Raw genomic sequence first — 23,674 nt, 5'->3', positions numbered from 1 at the left:
CTTAGTAGATAGTAAGAAATAGTCTGTCTTGCCCTGGGGCAAGTTTCAAAATTATTGCTTTGAAAGAAACATGTATTCTGCTTTTCAGCATAACATATTATAAAAAGCCTTGTAAAAGATATTCTATATAGTAACCTCTCCCTTTAAAAAATTGAGTGCTTGTGTAGACCATTTTAAAAACAAAATACAGTCAACAGATATTATGCTTTCCCCTTATTGTCATTGATGATGAAAATTTATGTTCCATTTGAACGTTTAATTTGATGGGCACTATTAGCAGGTATTATGACAGGTTGCACCAAAAGTAATCTTCTATAAAAGATGTTACAGTGACCCGTAATACTTGTGATTTCATATTTGATAACACAAATAAGAAGTTTACAAGGATAATTCCTTGAATCTGAATCCTGTTCTGTGAAAATAATTGGTTTCTTTTAGCTTCCTCCCCATTCTTTTGAAAATTCTATATCATTTAGAAGTTATTCCTGGGGTTATAGAGGATCTGCTAAAATGAAAGCATAATCATTATTCAACTTTGGTATATTCTGCTGTATATTTAAACAAATAGGACATATACCAACCCTTACACTTTTCAACTGTGAAGTTACAATGATAGAGTAAGTGACTATGAGAGAGGAAATATTAAAGACACGAATAAAAGTTTGAGACCCAGTTTATCTTTAATCCTCTGGGATAAGCTAAGGAACAAGCAGTCTGAAGAGTGAATACTCAGTGTCATGAAAGATGTGCATACGTTTACAATAATATGGGCACAAAAAAAAAAGATTGTCGCCTTTAGTACATTAGGGTCATTAGAGTTTCTCTTATCCATGCACCATTATATTTACTTGCATGAATTTACCACAGATTCATAGTGGACTTTGCCATTTAATGCTTACAGAGCCTAAAGCTTCCAAAATGCCTATCTGGCCTGTACATATTTCATTAAAAATAAACTCTATATAATAAATAAATATATAAAATAAATAAAATGTTGCCTTTGGAATTTCTATAAATAAATTTAACTTTTTTTTTTTTACTAAGAGGTCTTTGCTTTAAATTCACTGGAATGATTCCAGTGAGAATTAACTGAAAAGTCTTTTACATAAGACTGCACCTTCCATGCCTTTGAAAATGCAGCGTACCCTTGCACAGGCCACCAGCTGAAATCCTGATGAGTTGAAGTATGGCAGCTGTGCTGTATAGGATGAAGTACAACTGATCAAAACATGGAAAAGTGTTTCTAGTTCCCAGCATGCATCAGGCCATTTTCCTCTGTTTCTGCTTCTCTTCACTCTTGCCTGTTCCCCATTCATTACTCACACATTCACACAGCTTTCAGTCTCCCTTTCCACCTCTCACAAGAAATCAAACAAGTGAGCCTGGGCAGTCCTCCAGGAGGACAAGCCTTTAAGTGCAGCACAAAATCAGCATGATCCCATTCAGTCCTCCACCATACATTATGCATGCGACAAAGTTTGGCAACAGTGGCTCTGATGTGATGGCACAGCTAATCAATAAGAACCCACCACATGAAACCTTTATAGTGGTTACTTTTTTAAGGGCTCAAGTGAAGAAATTGTCTTTGTCAACTTTGGCTTAGAATATCCTTATAGAGTTCGGGTACTTTGTCAGGGTCCACTGGTCTAGGTAAAAAATGTGTGAATTTCTGATGCCGTTTAGTCCTCGTTCCTTCTCTTGGCGTCCCATCTTTATTCAATGCTACATAATAGCGCCTTCCAGTGTCCACGTGTTTGTATAGATTCGATGAGTATGTATTATACCAGTTTTCTTCAAACTGTTCTCTGAAGACACACTCTTGGGTTAGTTTTTCCTGTTAAAGAGACAAAACAAATAAAGGTAAATATTATGCAAAATTAGTCTCTCGTTCTGCATTTAAGGCAATCCAATAACTGCTGAGAAAAACAAAATGGATTCTAACCCACCGGAACTATTTTGGCAAAATGGTTTGCCTCTATGAATTTAACTATGCTCTACATTTCGATTCATAGCTAGAAAACAAAACATTCTAAGTTTTTTCAATTTAAACTTTTTCACATGCCCATTAGTAAGATGTGTCAAAGAGGCAAAGGATCACACATGTGATCAGCTCTCACTTTTACAACAACAGCTGTCAGCCCATGAGAGAGAGCCACAGCTGAAGCCCAAGATTTGCGTGACCACTTCCTCTTTAATCTATTGTCATAAAATCATTTGCAGAGAGACCAACTGTGGCAATAGCATAAAGGACATCAGACACTTTATACTCTGAAGATAGTGAGATAGATTCATTTTTATGAGTGTTTTACAAACATCAATGAGCAGAATAAGTCTCTAGAATTCTTTTTACTAAATAAAGGTTCCTTATCTTTAAAAAAAAAAAAACCTTTAAAATACAGACCCAGAAAGTCTGAAAATCTGCATTTTCCAGGTTCTTCCAGGAATATCTAGTTCTGGATATTTGTAATGATATTTAATAATGCAAATCATCCTAGAACCATACTTTAGCAGTATAGTCATTCCTATTAAAATTGAATGAGTCTTCTAGAATGCAAAGTTGTAAACAATTCTAACCCTTTAATTCCACTGGACTTAGACACAACTGCTCAACCCAAGCTTTAAAAGTATATATCCATACTGTTTTTTCATAAAAATTTAAACAGAGACAACATTTCACCAGAAGTGGATGAGAGTTCCTTTTTCATCATATCTCCACGAATACATATTTTCCCAGTATTTCTGATATGATCATTCTCACTAATTTGAAATGGTATCTCATTGTCATCTTAATTTGGATTTCCCCAATAACAAATGATGATAATCATTCTTTCATGTGCCCTATATATTCGCTGTTCAGAGAAGTTCCTGTTCATTTCAGCTCCCCACATTTGGATGGGGTTGTTGGATGTTTTGTTGTTGAGATTGATCTTTATATATCTTGTATACAAGTGATGTGTTGAATACAAATATTTTCTCCTGTTCAGTTTTAGCCCATGTTTCTTTGGTCTTGCAGAAACTTTTATTTTATGAAGTTCCATTTGTTTATTTTTAATTATTTTGTCTTAGCTAATGGCATCATATCACTGAAGATAACTTTGATCCCCACATCATGGGACATTCTATGTTTTTTCTAAATATACTTTATGTTTTCTGCTCTGATATCAAGACCCTTTATCCACATTCAACTGACTTTTGTGCAAAGTGTGAGATATAGGTCCAACTTTAATTTTTTATGAGTAATCTCCAGTTTTCACAGACCTATTTGTTCAAGAAGTTATTTTTATTCCATTTTATGCATTCAGCTTCTTTGTCAAAAACCAGATGACTATATATGTGTGTGTGTGTGTGTTATTTTATATTTTATTCTTAACCCTTGACCAGAGAGTTTGATGTTTTGATCACTATTACTTAATAGAAAGGTTCAAGGTAAGTAATGATATGACTCAAAGTTTCTTATTTTTCACTATGTTTTTGCTATCTAGGTCTTTTATGATCCCACACAAAATTTGTAATTTTCTATTCTAAGTCTTTGACAAGTGTTGTCAGCACTTAAATGGAGATTGCAATGAATTTATATAATAGCTTAGGTACAATGGTAATTTTGACAATATTGATTCTTCCAATCCAGGAGTGTAGGATGTTTATCCATTTCCTATGGTCTTCTTAAATTTCACGTTGCATTTCACAATAATCCACCTGTGGAGGAAATCCTCTCAATATCCTTCACAGTGATGTTTCTCTCTCATCTCTTGAAGTAAATGAAATAAAATGTGTATGAAACCATACAAATAATTAAAAATGAAAAACATTAGGCTGAAGCAATACTATTATTTTTCACAAGGCCAACCAGGGTTCAATCCCTGGCATTCCATGTTAAATGCACCTCCCAAGCACCTCCAGGAATAATAACTAGTGCCGAGCATGAGTAAGCCCTAAGCACAGCTGGGTGTGGCCCAAACTTTTCATTCCAAAATTTAAAAATAAAACATGTAAAATATATTAACTATTTGGGGGTTGGAAGATAAAATGATATATCATTTCTACCCTTCTCTTTTTCCTCTCTCTCCTGGGCTCCTTGGGTGGCAGTCCAGGTTGATACATTTTGGTGTCCCTGGGTGTGGGCACTTCACCCCACCCAGCACCAGGTCCCCAGGCCAGTGCAGCCTTGCAGCTTTAGGACATTTGCAGCTGGTGCCCTGAACAGAGGAACACAATTGAACCTTGAATTCTGCAAGGACTTCAAAAGAAAAAGATGGACACCAAAAAAAAAGTGATTGTTGGAAAAAAGAGAGAAATGGAGAAATGAATTAGAGAAAAATGAAGAAACGAATGAAAGATAGAAATTGAACAAAAGAGAAAATGAGGAAAAATGAGCAATAAAAAGAGATTTAGAGAAAAAAAATAAGCAAAGAAATTGATTCAGAATAAAATAAGCAAATGAGATTTAGAGAGAAAATACACAAAAGAGATTCAGAGAGAAAATAAATATGCAAAAGATATTTTTATAAAGAGAAAAAATAAAAACTAAAAAAATAGACAAAATGAGAAAAAGAAAATTTTAAATAGAGAATCTTTGTGCCTTAGATAGATAGAAAATAGAAAGTGAAAAACTCAAATAATCCCACAGTGTCTCTTATCAGTATGAAGCAACTAGAAAGAATCTGTCACCCATTACCCAAAAGGATTGGATTTTTCACTTTCTTAGGCAAGGCATAGGTTTTATAAAAAAAAAGTTACTGTTTGTGTTCCCTAAAATATTATTTCCTTTCACCCTTATAGGTAGTGTCTCGACTTTAGAGCTTTTAAATTAACTCTCAAGGGGGCGGAGAGACAGCACAGCGGTAGGGAGTTTGCTTTGCACGTGACCAACCCCAGACGGACCCGGTTCAATGTCTGACATCCCATAAGGTCCCTTGAGCCTGCAAGGAGCAATTTCAGAGCGCAGAACCAGGAGTAATCCCTGAGCGCCGCTGGTACGGACCCAAAACAAACAAAAATTTTAACTCTCAAGATGAAAGTAGCTGATAGACCACCATGGCTAGAAGTCTTACAGAAGACCAAGACCATCACTTGACAGATCTCCATTGACCGCTAAGGATAACTTTCCATATAATTTAAAAAAATAAAAGGGGGAAATAGATATATGTATTATATACATATATATACATATATTATATATATACATATATAGCCCCTGAACAAGCCCTTGGAAATGGACCCGGACACGCCCCTGGACACGTCCCTTGGACACACCCCTATAATGGACAATGATATTTAAGGATGGCAGGTAATAAGTGACAGGTATTTAAGGAAAAAGTTTGACAGTTGACGGGGCCCAGGAGAAAGTTTGGAGCAGAGCCTGGCAGCCCACCAGGCCCAGATGGACCTGGCCGGGGATAAAGCATCATTGAGATACTGCCAGCTCCCCTCTTTCTCTCTCTCAAACTCAGACCTACAGGCCTTCCCCTGGCCCTCTCTGGACAGTGATAGGTGAATTACCTATCTATCTCTCAGAAACCACCACCCACCCCATCTCTCTCTTTTAGAATCTGCCCACCTTTAGCGGCAGACTTCAGAATAGGAATAAAATGATAAGTTGTTTCTACTTCCCTCTTTCTCCTCTCTCCCACCCAACCTCCATCTGCAGGGTTCCAGCTTGCTACATTTTGGCGTACCTGATATATAAAATGATAAATTGTTTTACCTCCCTCTTTCTCCACTCTCCACCTTCTCACCTCCCATCTGCAGAACAGCTTGCTACATTTTGGTGTACCTGGGTGGGCTCTTCATCCCACCAGGCAATCCCTGGCACATTATATGGTCCCCAGAGCTCTACAAAAAGTGATCCTCAAAGTGAAGAGCCAGGAGTAAGTTTTCAGTACTACCAGGTATGCCCAAAAGTAATAAAGAAAAAAAAAAGACACTTATTATTTAGTTTTTACTTCCATCTTATCATAAACATTCTCCTCCTGGACATGATTACTCCTGGTTTTAATCATGGTTTTGGTTTGCTGCAATTAAATAAATTTCTAAAAAAAAATTGCTCATTTATTTTATATTAATAATTTTTTATTTTTTTCATTTAATATTTTAAAATATTTAATAAAATTGACTCAGAAACAAAAACCCAAACAAGGGGCCGGAGAAATAGCATGAAGGTAAGGCAGTTGCCTTGCATACAGAAGGATGGTGGTTTGAATCCCGGCATCCCATATGATCCCCAGAGCCTGCCAGGAGCGATTTCCGAGTGTAGTGCCAGGAGTAGCCCCTTAGCACTGCCAATTGTGACCCAAAAAGCAAAAAAAAAAAAAAATAGTCAAATTAAGCTTTCTTTTTCTCATCAGGAAATTATATCATTACTGAACAAAAAAACATTATATAAAAGAAAAAATTTCTCTTCTTTTAGTAATTGTAAACTATGCACTGATCCATATTTACTTTGCATAAATGGCACATCTATTCCATAGTGACCTTTCTTGTTAGAAATATTTTGGACAAAACTTCTGCTTTAGGGTATTTGCACAAAGGTAAATATCTGCTTCAAAATCAAATACCACCACAGATCCCTGGCTTCACCCTTCCAACCGCATCTTTAACTTCTCTAAATTTCAGTGTCCTCATATCTAAAAAGAGGTTGGTGGTACCTGGAGATTAGTCTATTACAAATACACAGTCAAGAGACAAATCTCCGTGCAAAGGAAGCCCTCAGTAAACAATAATAATTGTTGACATTTTATTAACAAAATAGTCACTTGACCAAGAACCAACTATTTGTAAGAATAGTTTTAGCATTTTATATATGGGCAGTGAAACCCAGGTGTGAAAAGACTAGTCCAAGTCTATGTCACAGAATTTTATTTTCCCATTAATGAAGCCTCCAGAACATGTAACTGAGAGTCATACAAGGGACAAAGTCACCCAAGATTGGTCCATTCATTCAATGACTGGCTTTGCTTGTTTTCTTACTTTTTATTTTCAAATTCAAATTTAATTTTCATATACTATATTTCTGTGGAGATTGTCTCAGAAAATACATAGTGAGTATAAACTTCTAATACATTCATTTTGTATTTCATACAAATTGTATTTTTTTGTGAGTAAAACAGTTTCAGCTATTACAACAGGATTTTCTGATTCCTATGCTTGAGCCTTCATGACATTTGACCAAAAACAGGGCAATAAAACAATACAGAATGAAACCAAAGAATCTGTGTGTTGGCAGTGTCTCCGTTGATACATATACTAAAAATCACTTTTAACATCCCTTGGGATATACCTGGACCCAATTCTATTCTGTGTAAAAATAAAGTTCCCTGATATTTTTAGTTTTTGTAACCTGCTCATAACTTTGCAGAAGTCAGTTAACCTAGAGATTAATCTTAAGTATCTTTATCCAAATGATATACTCTTATATAGTTCACTTGGCATTACCTGCAGTGTGGTTCTTCCTTTATTTCCCCCAGTAGGCAATACCTCACCAGATGGAGACACTGGAATGATCTAGAGAAATTTTGTAGTCATCAGGGTGGAGAGTGGAGCAAGGGGTGTCTATTTGCCCACTTAAAAGACCAAACTGATGCAAGACTACTAAGTAGTAGGTTAGATACAGAGGGGACCACATATTCTAGACGCCCTGGGGGTGAGGGAAGAGGAAATGGGAGGGAAAACAAAAACGGAGGTGTAGGGAGGACAATTTAGGGATGGTAATCCCCCCTGATTTTATGTAAATATGTACCTAAAATATTATTGTCAACAATATGTAAGCCACTATGATCAAAATAAAAATTATATTAAAAAAATAAAAGTAAATTTCAGAGAAAGTAATGAAAGGAGGTGCTACATGACTTTTTTTCCTGAAAAGTTGGCAGTAGAATCACCATAAGTCTGGGACCTCTGCTCCAGAGCCTCTCAGACATGAGGAGAACTCAGAGAAAACAGCTATAAGTTTTAACTGTTCCCCAAAATTCAGGACAGCAATTCTTTACCTTGTGCATCCTCTCCTCTTACTGCCTAAATGTAATAATTTTCAGAAATAAGATCCATTTTGCCAGAAGTGTGACTTAAGTGTAACTAGAAAACAGCATAAAATTCTTGGACCAGACAGATCAGAGAAATAGTACAGAGGGTAGAGTGTTTGCCTTGCATGTGGCTGACCCAAGTTAAATACTTAACATCAGATAGGGTCTTCTAAACCTCACCAGAAGTGATTCTGAGCACAGAGTCAGGAGTAAGTACTGAGCACATTCAAGTGTGGAAATAAATAATAAGTAAATAGAAAGCTGGAGTGATAATAGAGTAGGTAAGAGATTTCTTTGCATGTCACCAACCGGTTTTAATCCTCGGCATTCCACATTTGTCCCAAGCCTGCCAGGAGTGATTTCTGAGCATAGAACCAGGACTAACCTCTGAGCACCACCAGGTGTGACCCAAAAAACAAACAAACAAATAATGTAACATAACATAACATTCTACAGTGGTAGGCATATAACAAAGAATGTGTTTTGGGTATTTTTTTTAAAAGGTTCTCAATTTACATGCTTTTAAGGCAGATATTTTTGTATCATAAAAAGATTTGTAGAATCAGGGATCAAAGTTGGGGCCTCAAGCATGCAAAGTATGTGCTGTAACTCTATAATCAACACCTACTGAAATATGTAAGGGTTCAATCATCCTCTATATGAAATGGCTGTATAACTTCAATTAAGAAATTAAAGAAGATGAGGCTGATCTTACAGAAAAGAAAAACCTGTACATTTTAGATAGGTCTAATAGTTATTATATATACTTTAAAATTAAAATTATTTACTTTTATATATCATATATATGCACTATGAAATAAACCTTTTTCTCTATGTGGGATTATGTTAATGAAAGACTTTTATCTTGTTATTTTATTTTAGATAAAATAACAAGCTATTCTGTAAATTGCTCTTAACATTTTTTAGCAGGTAATGATAAAATAATTGGCTTAGGTGAATATAAATTTATTATGTATTTGTAATCTGAGTGTTCTGTTATAATTTAAATTAAAAGTCAAATTTAAGAAAAGTAAATTAATGCTAAGTGGGACAATAAAATATATATTATCCTGTGTTCTGATAGATATGCAGAGAAGAGGGAAAAAAGCTTCTGCCTCCACATAAACTATACATTTGAGAATTATAGAACTCAGATGTTTTAAGAAGTTAGCACATGTTTTCAATACAGACAGTTTATAGAGTATTCCACTATAAAGTGATCAATTCCTATTTTATTGTATTTCCATGTTTTAACATTTTTTAGATTATTTAACTATAACTGTTTATAGCATACCTATCTTTGAACTATTGGATTATATCACTAAGTTTGGGTGGAGAATGTGGATTTAATTCAAAAGTCTACTAAAGTCAAGCTTTGGAACAAAATCTGGTGAATGTTAACAACTAACTTTTTTCATTTTATATCATCAAATTTTGAGCAATAAGGAAAACTTCAAAAATTTACTAATGCTATTAAAACTGAAGTATGAGATAATGTTAAAATAATAATATACCTCCAGAGTATATTTAGATATGTTATAAGATATAAATTCACATAGATACTAATGTAAAATGTTAGTCCATAGGAGAATATATAACACACATGGGCACTTTTATATTTATATTTATACCCATTTAATAATTTGAAATCCAGAATTTTACCAACATTCTCCTTGAAAATGTATGGTCACATCATTTTAAAACATAACTTCCATATCTCTCTATAAGTACACACATAAATCTATATTCAAATTAGTGAGTTGTTCAAGTCACTTGTATAAATTGCCACACACAAAGCCAAGGTTGGTGAACAATCAAGAAATGGATTGATCCTAGAGCTCCCAAACATTTTATAAATAATCATCTGATGGAATAATTCATTCTCATATCTCATATCTACCATTTATTCCAGTCCTGGTATACAAACCTCCCTTAATCACAATCACTTGTTTCACTAATAATCAAGCAGTAAAGTCTTGTATTGTTGCAGGATTTCGGGTGATTAAATATAATGACTAAAGAAACATTAAGAAGAAACAAAGTCTTTAAACTTTTCTTTACTGGGAGAAGTCCCCAAATAGAAAGAAATAAACACAGAGGCTAGGCAGAAGGACAGAATACCTTATTTCATTGGGAGCTCCAATTCAGTCCTCAATATGCCTCATCTAAAACCCCATTTTTCAAAGTTTCTTAAAAAGTGCCCTGTTGCAGAGTGGCCTGCTCTTCTATCCATGACCCTAACCACCAAAATGATGTGAAAAACAGAATCAATTAAGTCTGGTCAAAGTGAATCAAAGAAAGCAAGTAGGTTGATAATTTATCAGAATATTCAGAAAGCCAAGACTGCATTCTGCCCAGAGAAAAACAACACCTGAAAATACTTTCTCTCTGAAGCTGCTTACTTAGGTAGCTGAGAATTCAAAGGTAGGGCCCAGTCTAAATCTACAGTCACACACAGACATCCTCTGTACTATGTTCTCACAAGCCATATGGTACTAACAATTCTGCCAAGGACAGAACCTGCCAAATGTACCACAAGACAGACTAGACAATTTAGAGACATAGAGATATGGGCATTTGTTGAACAAATCATAATAGCTAATAAGTTTTAATTAAGATTTCAGAAATGGAGACCCACAGAAAAAGAAAATTTTACTCAAGGAATAACAATCCAAAATTGACAGTTCGTTTATTTTAAGAGATTAGTTTGCTGTGTTCATCTGTGGATAAGGTTTCTACAAAGAAAAATACAAGAAAAAAAATTATGAAATTTATTTTAGGATACTATACTTTCAAGTTATAAAGAAGTCACATGTGAGTTTGTCCTTTTCAACTACAACTTGAAATGCATGTTAAACATAGATTTAAGCTAGACAAATAACTCAAACTAAATTTTACTCTATATACTCTATAAACAAACCAAAACTAGAATGTCCTCAAAGAATTAAGTTGGTGATTAAGAGAAATTTGAAAATTAAAGAGGTTGAAAAGTAAAATTCAGGATCTTAGTATGAAAAAAGGATCCCCACAAAGACTGATTGAATCCTAACCACTATATATTATAATCAGCAGACACACTATAAAGGGTAGAATGAAAAAAGATTCACCAAAGATGTTCTATAATATATTAGGCACATACAGGACTTGGCTTGTAGAAATAAAAGAAACCATAAGGCTGGGGCTAGCCTAGGATGGACTGTGGTTCAATACCCCAGCATCCCCTATGGTCCCCCAAGCCAGGAGCAATTTCTTTTTTTTTTGTTTTGGTTTTTTGTTTTGTTTTGTTTTGTTTTTTTTTGGGCCACACCTGTTTGATGCTCAGGAGTTACTCCTGGCTAAGCACTCAGAAATTGCCCCTGGCTTGGGGGGACCATATGGGACACTGGGGGAATCGAACTGCGGTCCTTCCTTGGCTAGTGCTTGCAAGGCAGACACCTTACTTCTAGCGCCACCTCACCGGCCCAGGAGCAATTTCTGAGCACATAGCCAGGAGTAACCCCTGAGCGTCACAGTGTGTGAACCCAAAAAAAAAAAGAAAAGAAAAGAAAAAAAAAAAAAAGAAAGAAGGAAGGAAGGAAGGAGGGAGGGAGGGAGGGAGGGAGGGAGGGAAGGAGGGAGGGAGGGAGGGAGGGAGGAAGGAAGGAAGGAAGGAAGGAAGGAAGGAAGGAAGGAAGGAAGGAAGGAAGGAAGGAAGGAAGGAGGAAGGAAGAAGAGAAGAAGAAGAAAGAAAGAAAAGAAAGAAGAAAGAAAGAAAGAAAGAAAGAAAGAAAAGAAAGAAAGAAAGAAGAAAGAAAGAAAGAAGAAGAAAGAAAGAAAGAAAGAAAGAAAAGAAAGAAAGAAAGAAAGAAAGAAGAAAGAAAAGGAAGGAAGGAAGGAAGGAAGGAAGAAGGAGGAAGGAAGGAAGGAAGGAAGGAAGGAAGGAAGGAAGGAAGGAAGGAAGGAAGGAAGGAAGGAAGGAAGGAAGGAAGGAAGGAAGAAAGGAAGAAAGAAACCACAAGGTAAGCAAATCTAATAAAAATATAAACCTAAAGACCATTTTTGAAGAACTAAAAGGGTCACAGAAATTCCCCTGGTAAGGGAATGCCAATCTTCCACAAGTGTTTGCACACACAAAATCTGATAACAGTAAGCAGATGATTAACTACCCTGGTCCTTAAATATTCTAATCTTTAAAAAAAAATGGAGATGTCTGGGGTGTCTTTGCTTCTAAGATTCTAAGGATTAAATCTAAAAACTTAAGTCAAGAAGAGAAAAGAACTATGCATACCAGCTCTGTCTGAACACATTGATTAGGGGCTGGAAGTGAAAGAACAGCAGAGCTGGCAAAGAGGGAAGGAAGCCAAAAACGACAGGTTACCTCAGAACCATGGGGCAGGGTCAGCAAACGGGAAATACGGACTCAAGTCAAATGTAGCAGGAAGAGACAAGTTTCACCAATGCACTGTCTTTAAAGACATGGGTAAACACAAAACAAAAATCTTGTCTTCCCAAAATCCTTTCAATTACAGATGATAATGCACCTAGCTGTTTCCTCAGACTTCAACCAAGGGCTGATGAACAAACGCCTTTTGGGAGGGGAGCTCCATCTGCCACTCATATCTCTATGACCACTCTCTGCAGGAAGTAGCCAGATGACCTTGGCACCAACTATGATCTCCTGAGCAGTTGGAGCCCCCTGTTAAAGAGGAGGAAATGACATAGCCATATAAACACAAGAGGAAAATAGTAAGGGCATGATTAGAAAGGATGACCCTAGAGGGAAATTCCTGAAGAATCAGCCCAGGATCTGTAGTCAGGCAGAATATACAGATCTTCCTTTCAAATAATCTGCTCTTCCTCTGCCCCTTTGTCTTCTCTCCTTTATATCTTAAGCCCAATGCAGGGCTTTAAAGAATATAAGTGGTTTTCCTTTCCCAGGCTTTCTATTTTAGGATATTACATTCTCCAGCTTCCTTTCCATTTTTTAAATAAAATTTCAACTGATTTTGGCAAAAGTAAACAGATTTAAAAAAAAAAACTAGTCAAGTGCAGGAGCTATGCAGGGCATGAGGTCACTCTGTTAGAAAGGATAACACTTTGCAGAAAGATCCTAAGAGGATCTTTCTGCATCCTCTCTGCATCTTGCCCTTCCCTTCTAGATGTCTGGACACTTCTAGAGGATGTCTGGCCAGCCACTTCCTTGCTTTTGGAAGAACCTATGCTCTCTTTCAGTGTTAGCCTCACTAAATATGGCCACACCTCACATCCTAGTTTTCTTAATAGTTTGACTCACAAAATTGTATATGGGAGTTGTGAAAAACTTGGCAATGGTAAAAGGTTTCTACAACACAAGTAGAAAGGAATTTAAAATCAACCCTGTAAGGAATCCAAGGTAGTTCTGCCAGCATTTACTTACCTACATTGAATTTCTCGGGGAAAAAGCGCCTGTGGATGGGAAAGGGGCTTAAGAAAGTTTCTTAGGAAACCCTACTCTACACTGAGAACTGTCCTCAGAGAACTTAAGAGCAGAAAACTCAAAGCCTGTGAGAAAAAGAAAGGGTGTGAAGTCACAGCACACTCAATGCTCAAGGAAATGTGAGATTTACTAACCAAATAACGCTCAAAACCCAAAGAAAGAATTCCAGAGCTCCTAAATTTTGCATAGATAACAGTCAAGGCCCAGGACACCTGCACTGCTGTTCTCTCTCATACCCACAGAGAAATCCCAGGAAAACTGCAATAAAAACTAAGCTTCTCTTTGACATCCCCTCTTTCCTTGGAGTCGCCACTCCTGCCCCCAAGCTGAACTCATTTCAGCCTAGAATACTCTAGAACAAAATTCTTTCTTCCAGCCTCAACCTTTTGAGAGGAAAGTGGTTTTGCTCTTGTAGAAAGGGGAGAATCCTAGGTCTGTAACACTATAGTGACAGATGAATTTCCTCAGGATCCCTCTTTTACACATCCCAGACACCCCCCCCCTTCTAGAATAGATCTAACCACACTAATCACACTCTTCCTCCAAGACACCAAATTTGTAGCCTGATTCATGTTTTTTGTAAAGAAAAGAAAAACTCACAGGTCTTGATCCTGAAAAAACATTATGATGGTAAATATTTAATTGCTTATAAGTTCATTTACATGTAAACATTAAAAATCATCAGATATCATGTCACACCACAGAGACAGACTGGCACACACAAAGAAAAAGAACAACCAGCTCTGGCAGAGCTGAAATATGGACAGCTCTGCATTTGCTAGCCGATTGCCAGAGGTCACATAGGAAGTGAGTGACAGAGCTTGATTCCAATGCTTATACTATACCACTTCATTTCTTTTATCTCCACACTCAAACCATTCGGAGTTCTAGTTAGAAGTGTGAACAACCCAATTCACACAAACACACACACAACACATACACACACATCAACATGAAAAATAGAGTAAGAAAAAGAATCAAAAGGAATAAAGGGCATATTAACCTTGTAGGTTTCCTGAAAGGAGCTCTCTGTGTAGAATATTGTATCTTAAGAATTTTCTTTTGTTGTTTCTGGGCCATATATGGTGATGCTCAGGGATTACTCCTGGTTCTGTGCTCAGAAACCATTCCTGCCAGGCTGCCAGGGATCAAACCCAGGTTGGCTGCATGCAAAGCAAATGCCCCACCCACTATGTATCATTCTGGCCCACTTAAAAAACCTTCCTTAAGCCCTTTTCCCACTCACATGTGCTTTTCACCTGAGAAATTCAATATAATTAAGTAAATGCTGGCAGAGAGGATATGAGAACAGAAAGTTAAGGTTAACTGTGATTTTGTGTTGTTGTACAATGCACTAAGCATCAAAGTAGATAAAAATCATTCATTTACATTACAAATAAAATGTAATATATCATATATATAATAAAAATATTCAATAAACCATTATATATGGCAATCACAAAGGAATAATTTTGGCAGGACCTTGGCATATTGGGTCTTGGAAAATTGATCTTTAGCCACTTCAGTCGCAAGACAAAGCAAATTGCAGTACAGAATTCAAGGAAGAATTCAAAGGACAACCACCAGAAAGAGGACTCTAATTAGTCTTATGAAAGTATGCTTCATGGGTGTATCTCTTAGGTCAAGTAAATTTCCTTTCTAATCTCCCCATTGTTTAATATGCCTGTGCAAAAACAAAAACAAAAAAACCTTCCAATACAAAAAAAAAAAACTTGCCACATCTGCTCCCTCTTTTTCCTTTCTTCTTTTAATTTTATTTTTATAAAAAGGCTCCTGTCTTTTTCAGAGAACCTTAGAACTTGAATCATTTTGTTCTGCCTCATATTTATATGTCTTTCTACAAAATTGAAAAAATAAATAAAAAGTGTTGATGGGACCCAGGGGCAGGTGTTTTCAGGAGTATTGAGTGGAAAATAAAAGGATATATCTAAATACCCAAGCCAAAGTCAACAATAATAAAATCAAGAGAACCAAATTCTAACAAGCTAGTCACAAAATGGACCTGTTACATTAGTAGTCCAGGGAGCTAAAGGTAGAGGTCTGGAATGCATGCTGGGAATTCTGGTGGAGAGAGGTCAAAGTAGTGGTGGGAATGGCCCTAATTCATTGTCACTAAATGCCTGAAATACAACTGTGAAAGACTTGTAATTCACAATGGTCTCAATTAAAAAAAATTTTTTTTAGATATCTGATATTTTGTTTTATTTTAAATTTTGGTTTGCCCCTATTTTTTAATTTATTCATTTAAAGAAAATGTATCACATAGTTGACATAACTAATTATATTTGTTTCTAGATGACAGAAAGTGACGTTATTTAAAAAGAGAAAGAAAATAGAAAAACTAAAGAATATGAAAGAAAAGAAGGAAGAAAAATTTCATTAGCAAGTATATTCATGAAAATTATTGTGTCACCAATAAAGTCATTAATACAATAGCAGAAGGCTTAGTAAGCTCCTTTCTTTTTTAAGATAGGAGATACACTAAAAAAAAGATGTGTGTGTGTGTGTGTGTGTGTGTGTGTGTGTGTGTGTGTGTGTGGTAGTTGCTGTTATTGTTTGCATAGGCACAGCAAAATATGGAAAAAATAGAAAGGAAAAACCTTTGGCCTAAAAACAGAGAGACCTTACCCATGAAGTATTCTGGCATAAAACCAACTTCACACTCCAGGCATACTAGGCTGTCTAACCCCTTAGTCATTCTCGATGGTTCCAGTAAGAGCTTTTCACCATCATGGTTGTTGCTGTCAGGTTTCTTCCCTGGCAGTCTCCCAGTCCCTGGTGCCATTGCCGAAACTTTATTCACATGAGGACAGGGAAACCTGTGCCTGGGTAGACAACAGGAGGCTCCAGACCTAACACCCTCAACAGAGCTCACACAGGGCCAAGGGACATCCTTCCCACTCCAACCTCCCCACAGCACCATCTGTAATAGATATAATATCAATTTCATGATATAGACTCCCCAATACAGTGCTCATTACTATATCACTTGGTTTTTCAGACTTGAAAATTATGATTGTTTTTTAAAAATGCTCTATACACAACCTAATCTATGAAGCCTTTCTTCAGTAAGGTTCACCCTCACCAACCATGATTAGCCTAAAAAAGAAACAGAAAACATTTACATCAGATTTGCCAGCTTTACAATTTTTTTCTTTTAAAGTGTTCTGTCCCATATCACCTATCAAATGTAACCTATGGATCAATTCTCTGTGTCTGCTGATGTATTTGCATGAGTGTATATATTCACCATATCAATGTCAGTCTAATTAATTCATCTGTAATAGATACGTTTATGTTGTACAGTGGTCTCTCTCCTATCATAAATAACCATTCCTTCCCCCTTTTTGCTTACCACATTACAAACCCATTTCTAGCCCTCTGTGGTATTTCCCCACATTTAACCTTTTTACCCTCAGTCCTTAACTCCTCATGAAGCTGAACATTCTCCCCACCCCAGCCAGATGCCAACTCACTCCCAAAGTAAAAAGATTCCAGCATGAGAAGAAACTGACACCTGCGGCTATTGATTTTGTTTTCTGATGCCCCTCTTCTTTCACCCCACCCCCACTATGGACTTCTGCTTGCTACAAGATTCAATTGTTGAGAAGTTCCCCATTGGAGGACATTTTCTGATATGTGACTTCTGGGAGCCATTTTCCTTAGACTGCGCAAAACCAAATCACAGGTTGAAGCTGCGCTCCGGCTCTTACCCCTCCCCCGACTATTTCTAAAGACTTAAAGGGTACATATACATCTCCTTTGAATATCCCTATAGATGCATCCCTTTAATAAGCATAAACTTTATTAAATATCTTCTTATGTAGCGATTATTTCTCCCATCCTAAGGAGCTGTTTAGCATGGAATCCTAGTCGATAAGTCTCTGTTTAGAGTTCAAGTAAGGAAAAGGTTATGGGGATTGTTGGTCTTCATACTTCTGCCCGCGCATGCACCAGTAATACCTTGTGGCATTGTTCCTTTTTGCATAGGCATATTAAAATGGGAAGTTTACATATGCAAACAAGTTCTTATCTAATAGAGATAGGAATGCACAAAATTTTACACCCTGAACACTTGGCATAGTGATTTGGCTTAGACTTCAGTAGATCGGACATTGACCATACACCCCTGAACCATGGGTATCATCTACAGAAACAATCATGGTTTCCAACACTATCACCAGGAATAAAAATTCTAGCAAGAAAGGCCCTACACCACCATGGCACCAACTTACTCCAAAGAGGGTTCTTATGACACCCTGATGATTTAGTAACAGCAACAGTCTGCCTTTAGGGCAGGATTCTCTACAATGCTACCTAATGGTGAGACAAAGCCAGAAGATGCTACACATTACCAGGACTTCGATATAGGATCTGTACAGAAACTAGGATATAGATTAGATAGATAGATAGATAGATAGATAGATAGATAGATAGATAGATAGATAGATAGATAGATAGATAGATAGATAGATAGATAGATCATTTTTTTAAAAAAAAGAAGTCTGCTTAAGTTGGGGGTTCTCTACACTAACAGCAAAGAAGGTTACTGTACAGAGCTTTTTCATTTAAGATCATAATCTTTCCCCCTTGGGGATCTCCTGAGACTGGGATGCCAGAGGTACAGACAGCTTCTCAGCTACCAACCTCTCAAATAGCCACTAAGGAATCAGTTTGCTGCAGTGGCAGATAACAAGGTGTTTGCACACACACAACAGCCCTAAGGGAGGAAGAAAGGGATGACCAGGCTCTAGAGCAGTGACACTCCACTTGGGGAAAGTGTAGATCTTCCCAGAGTAGGTGGTTTTGCTCTCTGAGATGATACAATTGGGTGGGGTGGCAGGAAGGAACCTCTGCAGCAATGGAGGAGAAGAAGGTACTTTGTGTTCCTTTGCTTTAGAAGGTACATTTACAGGGGGAAAGGCAATGAATTTTTTTAATTTTTAACAAAATTTCTTATTGAGTCACTGTGATACAAAGTTTCATTGATACAGTTTCAGTCAAACAATGTCCTACACACATCCTTTAACCGGTTGCACATTTCCCACCCATGTCCCATTTTCCTCCTGCCTTCCTCCACCTTCCCCCTGCCTACCTCCATGGCAGAAGTTATCCTTCTCTCTCTCCCTCTCCTCTCTCTCCCTCTTATCTCTCATCTCTCTGTCTCTCTTTCACTCTCTCTTTCATTCTCCCTACTTTTCTTTTTTAGACACTGTGGCTTGCAATACTATTTCTGAAGGAGCATCATGCATATCACTTTACTTCCTTTCAGCCCCAGTTCTTGTTCAGAGTAATCATTTCCAACTATGAATGATTTGTTTTCCTGCAAAGGAGGCAGTAGGCAGATGCATGTGGGACCCTCTGGGCCAGTAAAACAAGCTTTCTCTCTGAGGCTCAGACCAACCAACAGCATAACAGCAGCACTGCTAGTGTGCTGAGCAGGAAGTGCCACCAAATGTCAACACAGCAACAAAAAAAAAAAAATAGGGACCCCCCCCTGGACAAAAAGGAAGTAATCTTCAGTAAGATGCTAAAGCCTACATGCAGCCTACTTATGTTCTCCCAAGCCTTTGTATTTATTGAGCTTTTTTCTATCTCTCCTCAGAGTAATTCTCAACTTCTCTCCTACCTTGAAAACTCAGCTACCTTTTCTAAACCAATCTGAATTCTACTTATAACAATTATCACATAAATTACAATTTTAGACACCAACAAAGCTTGGAGTTATTTTGGTTCATTTCTAAAATCTCCCAGAATAGGGAACAATGCTTGCATTTGGATGGAAAATCTCTCCCTCCAGAGGATTCATAGTAGTTCTATAAAGTCAACAGGAAATTGGAATTAGGAAATACCTAACTTTTACACCTCAAGAAAACACACAGAGAGAAGTTCCCTCTGAGCTTCTAGTTAGCAGATTTTATCAGACAGTCAATAAATAACTTCATTTTGTGTCTGTTTCCGTTCAAATAATACTGTTGACTCACTGATAATAAATTTGAAGCCTATAGCCCCATGACTCATTCCTGAGTAAAGCTCATCTAACACATGAACCTTCTGCATAAGGTACGTTGCACATTTCTTGCATTTAAGGACCAACTTCAACCATCTGCCAGAGAAAGCATTTTAAGTGTCATAAATCATCCATAGAAAGGAAGAATGTGAAAAGTATGACATAAATAGATCTTCCAAAGGTTCTTTTTGTTTGTTTTATTTTTTATTTTTAATGATATCTTTATTTAAACACCATGATTACAAATATGTTTGTAGTTGGGTTTAAGTCATAAAAAGAGCATTTCCCCCTTTACCAGTGCAACATTCCCACCATCAATGTCCCCCATCTTCCTTCTACCCCATCACCTGCCTATATTTGAGACAGGCATTCTATTTCTCTCACTCACTACAATTGTCAGGATAGTTGTTAGTATAATTATTTCTCTACTACTTTAAGAAATTCTATGCTGGGGCCGGAGAGATAGCACAGCGGTGTCTGCCTTACAAGGAGCCAGTCCAGGACCTAAGGTGGTTGGTTCAAATCCCTGCATCCCATATGGTCCCCCGTGCCTACCAGGAGCTATTTCTGAGCAGATAGCCAGGAGTAACCCCTGAGCACTGCCGGATGTGGCCCCAAAACAAACAAACAAACAAAAACAAAAAACAAAAAAGAAATTCTATGCCACAAAACAAGAGAACCTGGAAGAAATGAATAAATTCTTGGACTCTTATTTATAATCTTCCGTGGTTGTACCAGGATGACCTAGCATATCTAAACAGACACATCACTATTGAGGAAATTAAAATGGTAATCAAAAGTTTTCCAAAAAACAAAAGCCCAGGCCCAGATAAATTCACTAACGAATTCTTTCAAACCTTTCAAGAGGACCTACTACCAATACTTTTCAGGCTCTTCCAGGAAATTGAACAAACAGAAGCACTCCCAAATAGTTTTTATGAAACTAACATCACCCTAATACCAAAATATGAGAGATGCTGCCAAAAAATAAAACTACATACCAGTATTCCTGATAAACATAGAAACAAAGGTTCTTTATTTACAGTGAGCTATGTGTGGCAAAGAAAGTGAGGGTCTCAGCTGAGGCCATGATTTTTTTCTTCTCTAATGCATGTTTACAAATAACCATAATCATGAGTAATGATTGGGATCTGTTAATAAATATAATAAGTATATAAATTTATAAGTTTGGTATTTAAAAATCATAGGGCCTGGAGAGATAGCACAGCGGTGTTTGCCTTGCAAGCAGCCGATCCAGGACCAAAGGTAATTGGTTCAAATCCCGGTGTCCCATATGGTCCCCGTGCCTGCCAGGAGCTATTTCTGAGCAGACAGCCAGGAGTAACCCCTGAGCAATGCCGGGTATGGCCCAAAAACCAAAAAAAAAAAATCATAAAGACCATATGTATTTCCAGTGCCAAATACAGCCTGAAATGTGTTGGTCATGAGCAAAATCAGTCATGTTTGATTACTTTGTGAAAGCAAGAAAAAGTATGTGAGTGAGTGAATGGAAGAGTAAATCTGAGCACCTGGGGGAAAGGAGTTTAAAAATGTAGTTTCATGAGTGGAAGATTGGTGAGTGTGTGAGCTAGAGAATATAATATTTTGCATGAGTGTGTAAATGAGTGAACATGAACACTGTATATGGACCAATGAGTGTACAAACAAGTTGAGTGTGAACAGTGAGTATATGAGATTTTGTTTGTTTGTTTTGGTGACATACCCAGAAATACTAGGTTATTCCTGGCTTTGTACTCAGAAATTATTCCTGACAGTACTCAGGAGATCATATGGGATACCAGGGATCAAACCCAGGTCAACCACGTGCAAGGTAAATGCCCTACCTGGTATACTATCGCTCCAGCCCTTGAACAGTATTTGAACAGTGAATGATGGGAAGTGAATGAATAAGATTTATTTATACCTGGTGTGTGACTGGCAAACCAGAATGCACCTCCAACACATAAACTGAAACTGCAGTACCTTAGGCAATTTTGGGAGACTGAGATGAGAAAGAACATAAAGTTCTTCAATTCCCAAAGCAGTCTAGAGAACAGACTTCAGTGTGACTGACAATCTACTTGGGTAAAAGAAAGGTAACACTGGAAAGGGGAGATGAAAGGTCCTTTGTGCAGTGCTAAAAAGGGATCCCAGGATTCTGGGGGTTCACCAAGGAGGGAAAGAGGAACTGGAAGATGCAAGAATTTGGAGTGGGAGCATTGATGCTTTTGCTGGCCCTATGTCATTGTAAGTTGCCTGTCCACAAACTAACCAAATGTGGTGGTACAGCCAGGCTCAGAACCACAACACTAGGCATTAAGACAGTTCAGACAAAAGAACCCTATCACAGATTGTGCCTTTTAAACAAATACATGAAAATAGATGAAAATTAACCTTAGACTATCACAAAAGTAGTTTTCTGTTTGCTTTATTCTTTCTTTCCTTTCATTTTTTTTTAATCTTAGGGTCACAGCAGGCCTTCTGCAGGCAAAGCATGTGTTCCAACCCATGGAGCTATTCTCTCTGGCCCCATTAACTATTCTTCTATCAAAAGACACAAGTATAATGGCAATGATATATTACCTAATACATTTTTCATCAAAAGGAAAACTATAAATTTCAAAGCAACCAAAAGCCACTCTGTTCTATAGATCAACCATTGTCATATCAAATATCTACTGATAGGGGGCTGGAGCGGTAGTGCAGGGCAAAAAGTGTCTGCCTTGTGTGCGCTAGCCTAGAACAAAACCCAGTTCGATCCCCCGGTGTCCCATATGGTCCCCCAAGCCAGGAGCAATTTCTGAGTGCATAGCCAGGAGTAATCCCTGAGTGACACTAGGTGTGGCTGAAAAAAAAATCTCCTTATAAACAAAGTGATGCATGCTATTCAAAAAAATCAAGTGCCCTAGTCTCTCACTAATAATATAGACAATAATTCATCACCTATGTCATAAACCTTAAGTGCCTTAGGCACATAAGACAGTTTTGAACACCAGCAAAACTCCTGGAAGCAAAAGTAAACAAGTAAACCTTTTCAAAGTTGACACTTAAAAAATGAAATTCTGGGGAAAAGCGCTTCTTTGCCTTGAATGCAGTTGATCCTGGTTTAAGCCCAGTACCTATAGTATACTGAGCCACTATGGGTGTGGCCTGAACATCTTCATTTAATTCATTTCATGGTTTGCATTAAATAAATTCTGGGCCAGAGAGATAGCACAGGGGTTAGGCACATGACTTGTATCAGCCAACTTTGGTTCAGTCCCCTTCACCTGGTGTGACCCTGGAAGCTCCTGAGATAACCCAGGCAATCTTCTAGACCTCACCTATAGGCCCTCCCAAAATGATTTTCTCAGATTTTTGTCAAAACTTCTCAGGCAGTTGTGTGAACAGGGTATATGGTATAACTCAAAGAAGAATTACCTGTAAAAGTTGTGTAATATGCCTAAATTTGAAAAGCCTTTTCTGAGCCTTTTACCTTGAGCCTAAAACCATCTTCTTCTCATCTTCCATCCAAATGGAAATGTGTGAGAAATTGACTATGAAATTAAATCCTTCCTAAATCTAAAGATTCTAAAATCTTCAGACTTGTGTTCTTGGATCTTGGCTAATACTTAGGCTGTTTTAAACATGCCCCAAATAATCATAACTGTAGCTAACTTGCTAAATAACATAAACAACTAAAATTAATATATATGATTTTTAAAAGATTTACCACTAATAAAGAGAAAAATACATATGCTAAATACCCCCAAATAAACTACTAACAACTGAACTATTAGAAAGTAATATTGTTCTAAAATTTTATCTATAAAATTACTAAAATCCAATATACATATGTATATACATATATACTCATATACTATTTTAAGAAAACTGGAGGACTACACATAAATATACATGCAATGATTAACCTATTTTCAGATTGTGATTTGTTACCACCAATTTGCCTGTGAGAAGAGAATCACTCAAATCTCACTGTTATATTTAAAACAAGAGCTGTGCATAAAATAAAATAATACAATGTTCTTTGCAAATCTGTCATCCAAGAATTACACTCCATCCTTGAAAACTGGTGATGCAAAGAAATGATATAATATTCTATATTCCAAACATATATATAAAACCACCCATTTCAAGAACATGCCTACATGCATATAACAATATGCATTG

The 23,674-nt window shown here is 37.0% G+C and overlaps 1 protein-coding gene across 1 annotated transcript in view; it reads right to left on the bottom strand.

Moving 5' to 3' along the window:
• Nucleotides 1–657: 657 nt before the first annotated feature.
• The window catches only part of FGF9 (fibroblast growth factor 9), a 52,898-nt gene continuing 29,881 nt past the window's right edge, over nucleotides 658–23,674 (bottom strand). Inside the window, exon 3 of the mRNA XM_049778322.1 lies at nucleotides 658–1,834. Coding sequence (XP_049634279.1) covers nucleotides 1,589–1,834 — 246 coding nt within the window. The 3' untranslated portion in view covers nucleotides 658–1,588. The remainder of the gene's footprint in view (nucleotides 1,835–23,674) is intronic.

This window comes from Suncus etruscus, chromosome 8, assembly GCF_024139225.1.
Source record: "Suncus etruscus isolate mSunEtr1 chromosome 8, mSunEtr1.pri.cur, whole genome shotgun sequence".
NCBI classification, from domain to species: Eukaryota; Metazoa; Chordata; class Mammalia; order Eulipotyphla; family Soricidae; genus Suncus; species Suncus etruscus.
This window is presented reverse-complemented; position numbering and strand designations above follow the sequence as displayed.